The following is a 12,512-nucleotide window of genomic DNA, read 5'->3' as shown; positions in this document are numbered from 1 at the left end:
AAAAACACTCCACAAAGATTATGAATGCATTAGGAGAAACAAAAAAGTATTTTACTTTAAAATACCAAAGTTGGTCAATTTAAACATTGTGAAGCCATTAGCAAATAAAAGAGAACGAATTTAACACAACCACTTGGACTATCTCTGACTCCCCACATGAGCAAATAAAGTACATTTTTCCTCCAGCCCGACTCATCCTCACTAATATTTCTTACCCAATACAAAATATGCAGTGACATGACAACTGAGATTTTTAAAACCTGCCTTTACACAAAGGCTTTTCAGTTTGTGCTTAAATCTGCGGATACAAATAGGCTGTGTACTAGAAGGCAAAGCAAATTTTCTAAATTTATCCAAATACCAAGTATTACATGGCCACTGGCTGTACTCACAATTCCTTGTGCTCAAAAAAAGGGTGCAAATGAAACTGAGCTGGAAAACACAGCCTCCTTCATTTTCTTTTAAAGTAATGTACTCTTTGCAATTAGGTGTGCTAATCAGAATACACATTATAATATTCAAGAGGTTTCCTTTAAATTGACCACTAAAAATAGAGTTCTCAGGAGAGATGAGAAATATAGAAAAAATTATCAAGGCAAGAGGAGCTAAGAAGGAGAACAATTTAGGACTCTGCCTGGTAATTACAACTTGAGAAAACAAACACACGCAAAAGCAGAGAGGTTTTCATGGACAAACTGATTGTTTACCACTTACCAGTGCTTCCTCTTCAAAGTGTCCAAGAGCTCCCTGACTATAGCTTTACATGATAAATACTAATTAAAAATCAGGGAAGCCAGCTGGAAAATTATTTCTGATGAACTAAAGCTGACAATTATTAAAGAAAACACACAAAGGCACACAAGAGACACCATTTGCTGGCATTTTTTATCCTCCCTGGTCAGACTAATATTTGGTACCGCATGGAAGGGCTGAGGCTTTAATTCTTCCAGTTTTGAGTCTCACTTTGGACAAAGCCAATTGGAAGTACTAAAAAATTAGTTGGCTGGTTTAACTTGAAAGCTTCCTTTTCTTTGGAAATCAGAACTTCCTTACAAAGTAAGAAAGATTTCTAATCAAAGACCAGCTGACTTGCCAGTCAAGCAGACCAGAGCACAGCCTGTCAGGATGTTCCCCAAAGGTCATGGAAAGTTAGCACTGAAGCCAGCTCTGCCCAACTTGCACCAGTTTTGGCATCAAAAACAGAGAAGCTTCCTTTGTAGCAAAAGGAAAGTTTCCTTTGAAGCAAAACTGTACTGCAGTCATTTCAGGAAATAACACTGATCTTGATTGAAGCCTTCAAAACTCCATCTGTCTAAAGAATTGACTCGTCTCAAATCTGCATCCCCGCTGAGTGACGCTGGGTCAAACACCAGTGAGAGTGAAGGCCACAGCCGACCTTCAGAGCAGAAGCCTGAGGTTCTGTCTACTGGAATCAGATCAGCAGGCAGCCTCCGGAAGAGGCAACGAGCTGCAGTTCTGGCTGGTGGAGAAGTCACCACCACCTTTTGGTGGAGAAGTCGGCCTGACACAGGACCACAAGTTACTATTATTCTCACACCACTCAGTTCAGCGGTACGGTACAGCTTCTTTCTGCCAAAAGGTAATGAAGTGACTGGTTCACCTAACCAGGAGTTCCACCTCATGCAGCAAAAAAGCATCTTGTAGGACACAACTCCAGAGCTAGTAACCTTATCAAACCCTCTTGCAGCTTCACTGCCAAACACCCAGCTAAATGTAAAAAGGCTAGTTGAAATACAAAACGCAGAAAAGCAGCACAGGAGTTTCCTTTCCTGTCACTAAAGACCTGTTCCACAAAGCTCTGCAGCCTTAAGTTTCCTGGATGTGGAAAGACGTGGATTTCTCTGCCCCTCCAGGATCACTAGGGAATACCTGTCTTTTATTCGAAGTTTAGTACCTTTTAGGGTTTATACACGATCTCCAAAATACATGCTAACACACAGGCAACTCCATTGCCTGAACAATCTGATCTTCCAGGTATGCCTTAAGTCCTGTACGGTACTTGCCAGCCCTCTTCAAATGTCTTGGATACCCTCAGACATCTAAAATGAGGTTGGAACTAGATGATCTTTGAGGTCCCTTCCAACCCTAACCTTTCTTTTTAGGCACTGGTATTGCACATTAAAAAAGCACAGTGCAGCACTGTCGTCTTCCCGAATAAAAAAACCCAAACAACCCATCACCACCACCACCAAAAAACAAACAAACAAAAAACCCCAAATAGCTAAAAGCTTCTTAAAGTTTGGATTTTGGCCCACTTATGTGTCAAATATAAGACAAGAAATATTTAATACTGACAATTAAACTTGTTGAGAAGACAATATGAAACTCTCCAAAAGCATCAAGAATTAGCAGTAAACACTGGGGAGAGAACTGGTATGCTGTCAAGTACATGGACCATGTACTGGCAGAGGGTCAAGATAACAGCTTCTGGCATCTTCTGACCTCCGCAGAAACTGGTAACAGCAAACAGCACTTTCTGGGTACATCGTACCTTTCCATTGTGTGCAAGGTGTTACAACCTGGTTCGGAATCCTTACATGATGGCAAATGCTGTGAGCTCTTCCTGAAATCTAACAAGCACTTCCAGGGACTCAGGTGCAGCTTGGTTCATCCACCTTAACTGTCAGACCCAGAACAGGAAATGGCTGTACCATCACTTGGCCTTCTACTGGAGCCTGAAGAGCTTCTCCGAAAGTCAGCCGACTGTCGAGGCAGCAGCAGCGACGAAAGCTCCTGTCTATGCCGACTTCCTGGAACGTGGACCAAGGTGCAACCTGAGCCCATTTGGTACTTTGCGTTGTCCTGCTGGGCGAATGCACTCATGTGGGAATCCATTCAACTTCGCTACAGCCCTGTCGATACTTCTGCCTCCCTGGCTGCTCCAGTGTCAACGTGGAACACTGAATCCATCCTAAATTCCCACACTCCCTTGCTGTGCAGTAATGCCACCACGCAGAAAGCCAAATTCACTTACTAGCCACAAAAAGTGGGGGCAGGAGGCTGCTACCATCTCTGCAAATGCACCCCACCGCTTCTCCTACTGAGAATTTTCCTGCAGGAGCTTTATATTTGGTTAACAATGAAGAGCCACTATCACAGCAACCATTCTGCAGATATGCCCAGTGAAGCATTTTCAACTGGTAATGGTTTTGCATCATTATGCATCAAAACTTGATAAGCCAGCTTCCTGCACGCTTGATGTGTGGATAAATGGACATACACATCTTCTGAACGGCAGTAGGAACCAAGGCAAGTACTTAAGCATGACCGGCACACAAGTCACTCGTGATAAAGGTGGTGTAATAGACGTATATATTGACGTGCACAGGTCTAGCAGAGGATTCTAAACAGCCTTTTTTGTGCTAAGGATCAGAAATGAAAGCTTTTTTCCAACATACTGGTCTTTGCATCAGGCTTTTTTTGACCATAGGTTAAATCCTTCCTTGTTTTTCAGGAGTTCGTAAGCCTGATGTGTACAAAAGTTACCTCCTCACTGCCACTGTCTTTGCCTTCAGCCTTAGTCCAGGAAGCATTTTACATCCCATATTCCCTGCAAATAGGGGGTTTGCAATTACTGCTGTCCATACAGGCAATAAAACTCTCCTTTTGGAGAGTTTATTGTTCAGGGAATTTCCTAACACACACTGTGACCACATTTGGCCAATAGGGAATAGATCATCAGGCATTGTTAGATATGAACAGGAAGGTATAGGAGGGACACGAAAAATAATCTAGACCTTCTGAAGGCATCTGATACTTCCTAACAGCCTATTTTCCTCCTCAAGAGATTAAAGCTCAAGCTAGTTGAGAATTTTCCTGCTAGTTGAGAATTTTCCTGCTTCCAGGCTCCCATAAAGCTACGCTGCTTTCTCGCATGCTCATCTGAGCAGTCCACAAAGAGAATCCAGAGACATTTCCTACTCAGCAATGCAAAGCCCTCAATCAGAAACAGTGTCCGAACCCCCCTGGCTAAGACTCCCATTCCAACGTTCGACCACTCTTTCAGTAAAGAATTTTTTCCTACTATCTAATCTAAACCTCCCCTGGCACAACTTGAAGCCATTTCCTCTTGTCCTGTCTCTAGCTACCTGGGAGAAGAGACCAACCACCACCTCGCTACAATCTCCTTTCAGGCAGTTGTAGAGAGTGATAAGTCTCCTTTTCTCCAGGCTAAACAATCCCAGTTCCCTCAGCCACTCCTCACAAGACTCGTGCTCCAGACCCTTCACCAGCTTCGTTGCCCTTCTCTGGACACACTCCAGCACCTCAGTGTCTTTCTTGTAGTGAGGGGCCCAAAACTGAACATGGTGTTTCGAGGTGGGGCCTCACCAGTGCTGAGCACAGGGGGAAGATCACTGCCCTGGTCCTGCTGGCCACACTACTTCTGATACAAGCTGGGATGCTGTTGGCCTTCTTGGCCACCTGGGCACACTGCTGGCTCACATTCAACCAGCTATCAAACAGCACCTCCAGGTCCTTTTCTGCTGGGCAGCTTTCCAGCCACTGTCCCCCAAGCCTGTAGCGTTGCATGGGGTTGTGGTGACCCAAGTGGAGGATCCAGCACTTGGCCTTGTTGAACCTCATACAGTTGGCCTTGGCCCATCCAGCCTGTCCAGATCCCTCTGAAGAGCCTTCCTACCCTCCAGCAGATCAACACTCCCGCCTAGCTTGGTGTCACCTACAAACTTACTTAGGGAGCACTCAATCCCCTCATCCAGACCATCGATAAAGATATTAAACAAGACTGGCCCCAGAACTGAGTCCTGGGGAACACCACTTGTGACCAGCCACCAACTGGATTTAACTCCATTCAGCACAACTCTCTGGGCTCGGCCACCCAGACGTTTTTTTTACCCAGCAAAGACTACACCTGCCTAAGTCATGAGCCACCAGCTTCTCCAGAATCTTACAGTTGCAAGGTTTAATTTTGGCTCCTTGCTTTGCAATAAGCCCTCTTCCTCAAACCTGATAGGTTAGGGTTTGGTTAGAAGCAGGACAGTTCAAAAAAATTGATGCAAACTAGGTAATTCTCCAAAGTTCTGGCAATTTGAAGTTACAAATTTCCGCTAGAAATCACATGTGGCAACTCTGTAACCAAAGCACAGGAAATGAGAGAAATTAGTTTATCAGCCTTCACCAGGCAGCACCTCGTATCCAGAACTAACATTCAGCAGATGGAAAACGTTTCCAACGTTACAAATAAAATGATTTTTTGTAGTTAACCTTCAAAAAGTACCAAATAATGCAGCCGTCACCCAAATCAGATCTACCTCTCTACAGAGAGAGCAGGCGGCAAGCTACAACAGCGGGAGCGGGGGAGGCAGGGACCAAGGGTTCTTGAAGGAAAAGGCTGCAAATCAAGAGATCCAAACGCCTTTGGCTCTCCTAAGAGTTTAATTCCAGCATTTCACTAACTGAAGTCAGCAAAGAGATTTTCAATGACTTCCAGCAGTTTTGGAACAAGCTTATACTGTGCGCATACATAACAGCAACACTCGTAGCAATACCCTGTACTTACTTAGAAATTTATCCTCCATACATCGGGAAACCCTTTATCTGGCTGTTAAAAGCTTTAATCTACAAAATTACAGAAATTACTGTATTTACACAAGAGGACACATAGGGAATAAACAGTTTGTTCAAGGTCACAGACAGAGTAAGTGCCAGGAGGCGCATTAGAAAACAGACCCACTGCGTTGCCCATCTTTAGCATGAGCTAAGTATATAAAAAAAAAAGAAAATATTATTTTCATTTTTCTCTTGTTTTACATGGCTTAGAGCTAATTAAGAGGTAAATAAAATGGAAACAACCTTGAGAAGGTCAGAAATCTTTATGCCTGCCATCAGCACAGAGGCAGCTTTAGTCTGGAATTTTTTTGCTTCATTATCTTACTGTGTCTAATAATTCAGCAGGTTTAAGCAAGGCAGCTTCTCGACAGGCTCCTGCTAATGTGTCCACAGGACCTCTGGCAGATGCAAAGCAGCAGGCACTCAGAGGCAGGCAGCTTCGCTGAGGCGTTACAAACAGCCGTGAATTTTTCCTTTTGGATTTCGGATATTCAGCGTATGGTAACTCAGGAGCGTCCTTCCTTAACAGAGCACAAAGGACCTTGAAAGCCATTACTGCTCTATTTTGTGCTAAAGAATGATTTGGATCATCTCACCACCCCTCCCGACCCCCAAACAGTCATCTTGCCATTTTCCTCAATCACCAGCTGTTACAGGGGACAGAGGACCACTGATTTCTCCAACATCTTTTGGCCACAGAGAAGACCGCAGCAGTTAGCTGTGCAGGTCCAGAGGCAGCCACCACACCTGAAACCCAAAGTGAGAGCATAGGGAAGTGATGCTGCTCTTTGCCCGAGTACTGACACTAGTTCTATTCCTGCTTTTCTTGATTTTGGGCTTGGCAGACTCCATCACAGCATCAGTATTTTCAATTTCTACTTCTTTTAATCATCCTAAGTATTTAATATAGTGTACAAAGAGAGAGAAAAATCCAAGCAGAATCTCCCGTTCCCACCTCAAATTCAAATCAACCTCCACTTTCTCTCTATAAAAAAAAAGGCTAGAAAACAGATCAGAGAAAAACAGAACTCAAAGCATCTACTTAATCTTCCAAAGCTAGTTGTAAATATTCTGAAAATTAAGGCTACATAGTGATGCAATGCAGCAAAAGTCCCCCTGGCAGTGAAGGAAACAATGAAGATAAAGACATACGTCTCCATGTGGAGAATTTGCTTTTCAGCTGGGGATCTCACTGTTGTACCAAAATTCATTCATCAGCTCCACTACGGACCTAACATAGGTCAAGATAACAATGATTTTACACGTGAACATCCAATTACAGAGTGTTAGGAAGCGGCGTATTCAAAACCAGACTCTACGAATTCCAACTTTGCAATTTCTGTGCTCTAACACTCGGACCAGGAAGACTGGAAACTCCAAACTATCTGGTCAATGTAAGTATTAAACGTGTTCTAAAATAAAAATTCTGCGTCTCCACCATTGCGTTGCTACAGGACACCCACAACTTATGCCGTGCTTACCCACAGTCGGTCTAGAACCAGCTAGAACAACACAGCTTCGTTGGAAATCACCATTTAACTCCAAAGATCCTCTGGCCAAGTAAGGCTTCTCGTCCCTTTCCCCCTTGGTGCAGAATTGCTCCCCAAAGTTAACCGTGCCGCGCTCCTGCTTAGCAGCAACCTGACAGCAGAGGTGACACAGCACACGCAGCCCCTCTGCTTCTCCCCCTCCACGCCTGGTGCTCCAAAACCTGCTGCACAAGTTGGGATCCACTGACAGTGGAAAAGGAGAGCTCCTTCCCTGTCTGCAGCGCTGGAACCAAAAGGCTTCACGTCTCAGCTTTCTGCTGCTTTAGGATTGTTAATCGGGAAATGCCTTCCTCGTCTTTCTCAAATAGAAAGTCTGATTTCTTTTTTAAACCAAAAATGACATTTTTGGTCATTTTGGACATTTTGGTCTTGTCAAAAATGACAAGAAAGATGGGGAGAGGCTGTTCAGGAGGGCCAGTTGTGATAGGACAAGGGGTAATGGTTTTAAAATAGAGGGAGGTAGATTCAGGTTGGATATTAGGAAAAAATTTTTTACCATGAGAGTTGTAGAACACTGGAACAGGTTGCCCAGAGAGGTGGTGGATGCTCCATCCCTGGAGACGTTCAAGGCCCGGTTGGATGAGGCCCTGAGCAACCTGATCTAGTTGGAGATATCCCTGTTCCTTGCAGGGGGGTTGGACTAGATGGCCTTTGAAGGCCCCTTCCAGCCCTAACGATTCTATGATTCTATGATTCTATGATTTGTAATTTTCATTTGATGAGAAAAGTATAGCTTTTGGTTGTTTTGTTTGTTTTGGTTTTTTTTCCCTCCAAAATCTTAACTAACAGCATCATAGTCTGAATTCAGCAAATGAAAACCTGTAGATTTTGTTTCTTCTGCAGTTCTTAAATTAAAGGTGGTGGTTTTTCTACATTATGAACTTTGAAAGTAGTTTACATATACATTAGAACTATATATTCAGTCAGGAAATCAGATATTTTTAAAGGCATCAGAAAGGCACAGTACCACATTTCCAAGAAAATGAATACAGGCTCAAACTCTTCCCAATAAATACACACACGCATTTACATCGCTACGGACCGACAATACATCTAACAGAACCATTCCACTAATAAACTCTTCCCTACCTGAAATTTGTTTTCATCCAGAAAGTAATTTATTTTAATTCCATGACTTGAAGCAATAAAATTTACCTAACGTGTAAGGCTTTTCTACGCTGTTTCTATACAAATTACATGCAAAAAGAACTTCAATAAGGTAAGTAAAGGTTATGACACAAATTAGAGTCAACATTTCTCCAGGAAATAATGAGTTTTGTTTCACTTTTCCCAATGATTTTCCCCAAAAAGCTGCTCAGACTACGAGAACAGACCTAGTCAACCCATTGGTGTCAAATGCTGGCATTCCTTTTACAGTTGCTGGAAAACCAAGCAGTCTTCAGTTAGGAGAGAAACAAGATATATCACCAGTCTGTCTAAGCCTAGGTAGCAAGATCCTTCATTTAAATATTTGGAAATGGATGGACTGGGGGGGAAATAGGTTCAGGGAACACAAAACTACCATGTTTTCAAATTCATTAAAACAATATCACAGCTGTCGATGTATTTCGGTGTATGCGACAGGTTTCGGGATATAAAATGTAAAGAAAAAACAAACCATAGGGCTCTTCTCCCACCCTTTAATGGCACAATCCCTCTGCCTGTGCACCCCACTGCGGGCACTGCCCAGCCACGTCACAAGAAAACAAGCAACGAAAATCAATAATCTTCACATTAAAAAGTAATAAAAGTAACCTTAGATTAATGGGAACTCATTTCACATCTACAAACAAGGCTCTAACGCTCCACAAAGCCAGAAATAACTGCACTTCTACTTCTCTCCACCTGATTCCAGGTGAGAAGGGCCACCCTGTCATCTTCTGAGCACCTCACCAAGTCTGTGAAGGATCCAGGGAAGAAGTGTGAAATGAAGAAGGGCAATTCTCCACTGCCCTCAACACCGGCTACTTAGCGAGATCTGCTGCTCCACTGACTTCCGTGGGCACCACCAGGCCTAACGGTGATGGAAAACAGCAGCATTTGGCTCTAAGCCTCTTATTTGATGATATTTCAAGTGGAAGGCAGAGTTGGGTGCTATAATTAGAAAAGGCAAACTTGACAAATTCCACCGAAAAGCTGGTGACTGCAACCTCATGGCTTTTAACCTGAAACCTGTTTGCTTTGCTACAGGCTCCAGTCTCAAACTTGTCCCGCACTTACGTCCCAACCTTGGCGTTCCACACACAAGCCAAAAATGGGCTCTCAAGTTTAACAAATCGCTGAAGGCGGCTGGAACCAGTCACAAATCGTTAGGAACACAGCATGGAAATCTCTGCTGCTGCTCTCCGGAGGTTCTCACTGCACTGTCATAGTGTCACCTTGTGCTTTTAGGATATAAACTCAGAGCTCATGAGACAGAAGCAAAGGTCACCTTTCCTGACATGGGATTTCTTAAAGACAAGTTCAATCTGTCAAACCTTTTTACAAAATATAAACCGTGTAGGTATATAGGATTAGTTAGTCCCATCTTGTGCAGTCAGTCATTACACCACAAGAAACATGCGCTCGCTACGCTATATAAGAAATACCACTTTTAGAAATTGCTCCTTTAACTGGTCTTCAGCTGAAGATTTCTTGATGGACCCAATGAGCAGTGGCTGCACTGAAGCACTTACTCATCTCTCGATTTTCCATTTCATGCTTTCAGCACTCCGCACTTGTGCAAGCCCCTTTTCTAGGGCCCAGTTCTAAAGTCGGACGGATTCCTAAAAGCCTTGATTTCAAGTGATAAAACAATGCCCAATTTCAAACCAGTGCTTGAGTACTTTTTAAAAATGTTGCCTTATCCTGACCTATACTTGACTTTTGAGCGGAGTTCTTAGAGATGCCAGACACAGAAAAAAGGGTTTAATGCTCAGAGCAAACATTAACACGTCAGGCAGCCACTCGTGAAAATGATTTCAAAGGCAAGAAATTAAGCAAAGAATGCAAGATGAGAAGAAATAACTGCTTCATGGTTTTGTGACAATCGTGTATGTTGCATTAAACTGGCTTCTTGCTTCTGTCTCTCTTTCAAAATATTAATGCCTTTCCCACTGCTGCATGCCATGCTAACATATCCAGCAGAAAAGGCAGTGTTCCACAGATAATCTTCCTCGTATATTATCCACCTTTTCAAAGGTTTGTACTCCCAAAAACAAGGGTCTGGGAGCATTAATCGTCAAGGGGCACAGTCCACTGCTCGTGCAGGGTGCACTTCCTACAGCTCGGATACTGCAAATCTGCAATTACCAAAACCAGTACTAGAACATTCAGGGTTTCCCTTGTTTAAATGTCTATTTTCAGAAAACAAATAATCTCCAGCATTGCAGATAAATCTGTTTAAGAAAATAATTGAAAGACCTATTGGCAGTGTTTCAGGACACTTCTATGACTTCATGCAACAGCTTGTGATTTGATGACTAAGCTAAAGAATATGTACCCTGCAGGCTCGCAAGGCTTTCAACTACTGTAACAGAAATAATGAGCCTTGCACTTGGAAAACTAATGGATTAATCATTTATCTTTCAGAACATATCTATCCTCACCACTAGAACGTACACATAAAGGTAGTATTTCTACAGCAGTTCTACAGAGAGTATTTCAGTTTCCTGCTAAAGAAAAAATGCCAAACTGTTCTCTCAGGCTCACTGTAATTCAAGTATCAATATGAGTGGGAAGGAAACACGAACCTTCAGACCCATTCCTTCAACTCAGAGAACATTCATTTTAGATGCAGCCATTAAGATCAACTACTGGTAATTTTTCCACCCTTTTCCTTTGCAGCACTCAGCAAACACAAGTTCCTGCACACTCACCAGGGTTTACTTACCCTTAGCTCAACTTCTTTGCCAAGTAAGTCATACAGACTTGCTCCTCTGGAGGTGATTTTGGAAGCAAGTTGTCTAGCTGCCTTCAAGTCAGCAATCTGGAAACACAGCAACAGCACTGAGTAGCCAAAGAGAATCCACAACATCACAAAGAAAACCCACAGCAGATTTTTCCCATTTTGATGTTAAAATTGCCCAGGAGGTCAGCACAATGGCCAAAACTCTACTCTAGTATTGAAGAAGTTGTCCACTGGAATCAGAATGAGTTTGTCTCTTGGGTTTAAGACGGTGTAGATTAGGCAGCATTTAGACATAGGCTTCAGGTGAAACCCCAGCCACTTCAGGCCAACAAAAAAACCTCCTCAAATCTGTGACTCAGCCAGTTGTTGGTTCACATGCTGCCCATGGCAAAGGGAAACATCATCTTTTTTATACGCAAAAGTATGTATACCAAACAGTATGTGACTAGCACATTGCATAGGTAATGAATATTTATCATCTACAAGTGGTTTTTCATTATTTGTCCAGGTGCTTTCTTCAGAGAGGCACATCAGACTTATATAGAGGAAAAAGTGCCTCTGGTCCTGCATTTTTCCAAGAATGGCAGTATTATTGCCTAACAAGCAGGCACGACACAGTATAGCTATAAAAGAATGAAAGACTAAAAGTATCAGCATATCGAAGAGGTGCTAAAACTAACAAAAAGCAGTAACAGGAATTCCTCTTATTTTAAAAAGTGTTGGTTTTTAATATCTAGAGATGGGATTTATTTTGAGGGCTTGAACAGCTTTGATGTCTGTTAGGGTAACATGGAGATTCCCCTTCCCTTCAAGGCAAACGGGCTCAAAACTAACAGTCACAGTACGTTGCAAACTCCTCCTGTTGCAACAAGGTTAGTAGATAGAAAGTAGTTTTTATTCTAGCCTACTCTGATATTTCTATGATTCCAACAGCAGTCCAAACCCAAGATGACCAATTTTGTGTCCCTGTTGCCTTGTACTATGCTTCTGGTGGAGAATTCACAGAGATTAAAACAAGTCAAAGCATATAACCTCAACTGCAGAAAGCATGAGTTAAAACCACACCGACTCCCTTGCGAGAACATTCTCTACTTATGTCTCACATACAAAACGGATTTGTTTTTCGTAAGTTAACACAACCCCCCTGCCCAAAACAAGAGCACAAGTTTTCCTTACTTTTGAGCCAAGATCAAACTTGAACTTGCTGCTGTCTTCCTCACTCACGTCCGTGCGTTCCACTCCCTTGGTATTCATAGCACCGTAAAGCACTGAGGTGACCTTCAGCAGTTCCTTCACTGCGTAGCCATCTGCCTGGTAAAGCTTCTTAGTGTTGAGCTTTATGTGAGCTTTGGTAGCCTTTGGGAAGAGAGAACGAATTCATCGTGTCACAAAGAACAAAACCCTCACTCACCTCTTCACACTTCACTCCAAAGCTCTTTTTGAGGGCAACACGCTCTGCTTCAGAGAAATAAATCTTCCTGTTT

The 12,512-nt window shown here is 42.9% G+C and overlaps 1 protein-coding gene across 2 annotated transcripts in view; it reads right to left on the bottom strand.

Annotated features, from left to right (window-relative positions):
- Positions 1-12,512, bottom strand: part of IFT38 (intraflagellar transport 38) — a 69,474-nt gene that overhangs the window by 50,248 nt on the left and 6,714 nt on the right. For both annotated transcript variants that reach the window (XM_086622338.1, XM_086622339.1), the window contains exons 4-5: positions 12,205-12,384; positions 11,011-11,106 (exon numbers count right to left, since the gene is read on the bottom strand). In XM_086622338.1, the coding sequence (XP_086478464.1) occupies positions 11,011-11,106; positions 12,205-12,384 (276 nt within the window). The remainder of the gene's footprint in view (positions 1-11,010; positions 11,107-12,204; positions 12,385-12,512) is intronic.

Source organism: Tauraco erythrolophus, chromosome 17 (assembly GCF_009769465.1).
Source record: "Tauraco erythrolophus isolate bTauEry1 chromosome 17, bTauEry1.pri, whole genome shotgun sequence".
Taxonomy (NCBI): Eukaryota; Metazoa; Chordata; class Aves; order Musophagiformes; family Musophagidae; genus Tauraco; species Tauraco erythrolophus.
Note: the sequence above shows the minus strand (reverse complement) of the source record. Positions and strands in the feature narration are given on the sequence as shown.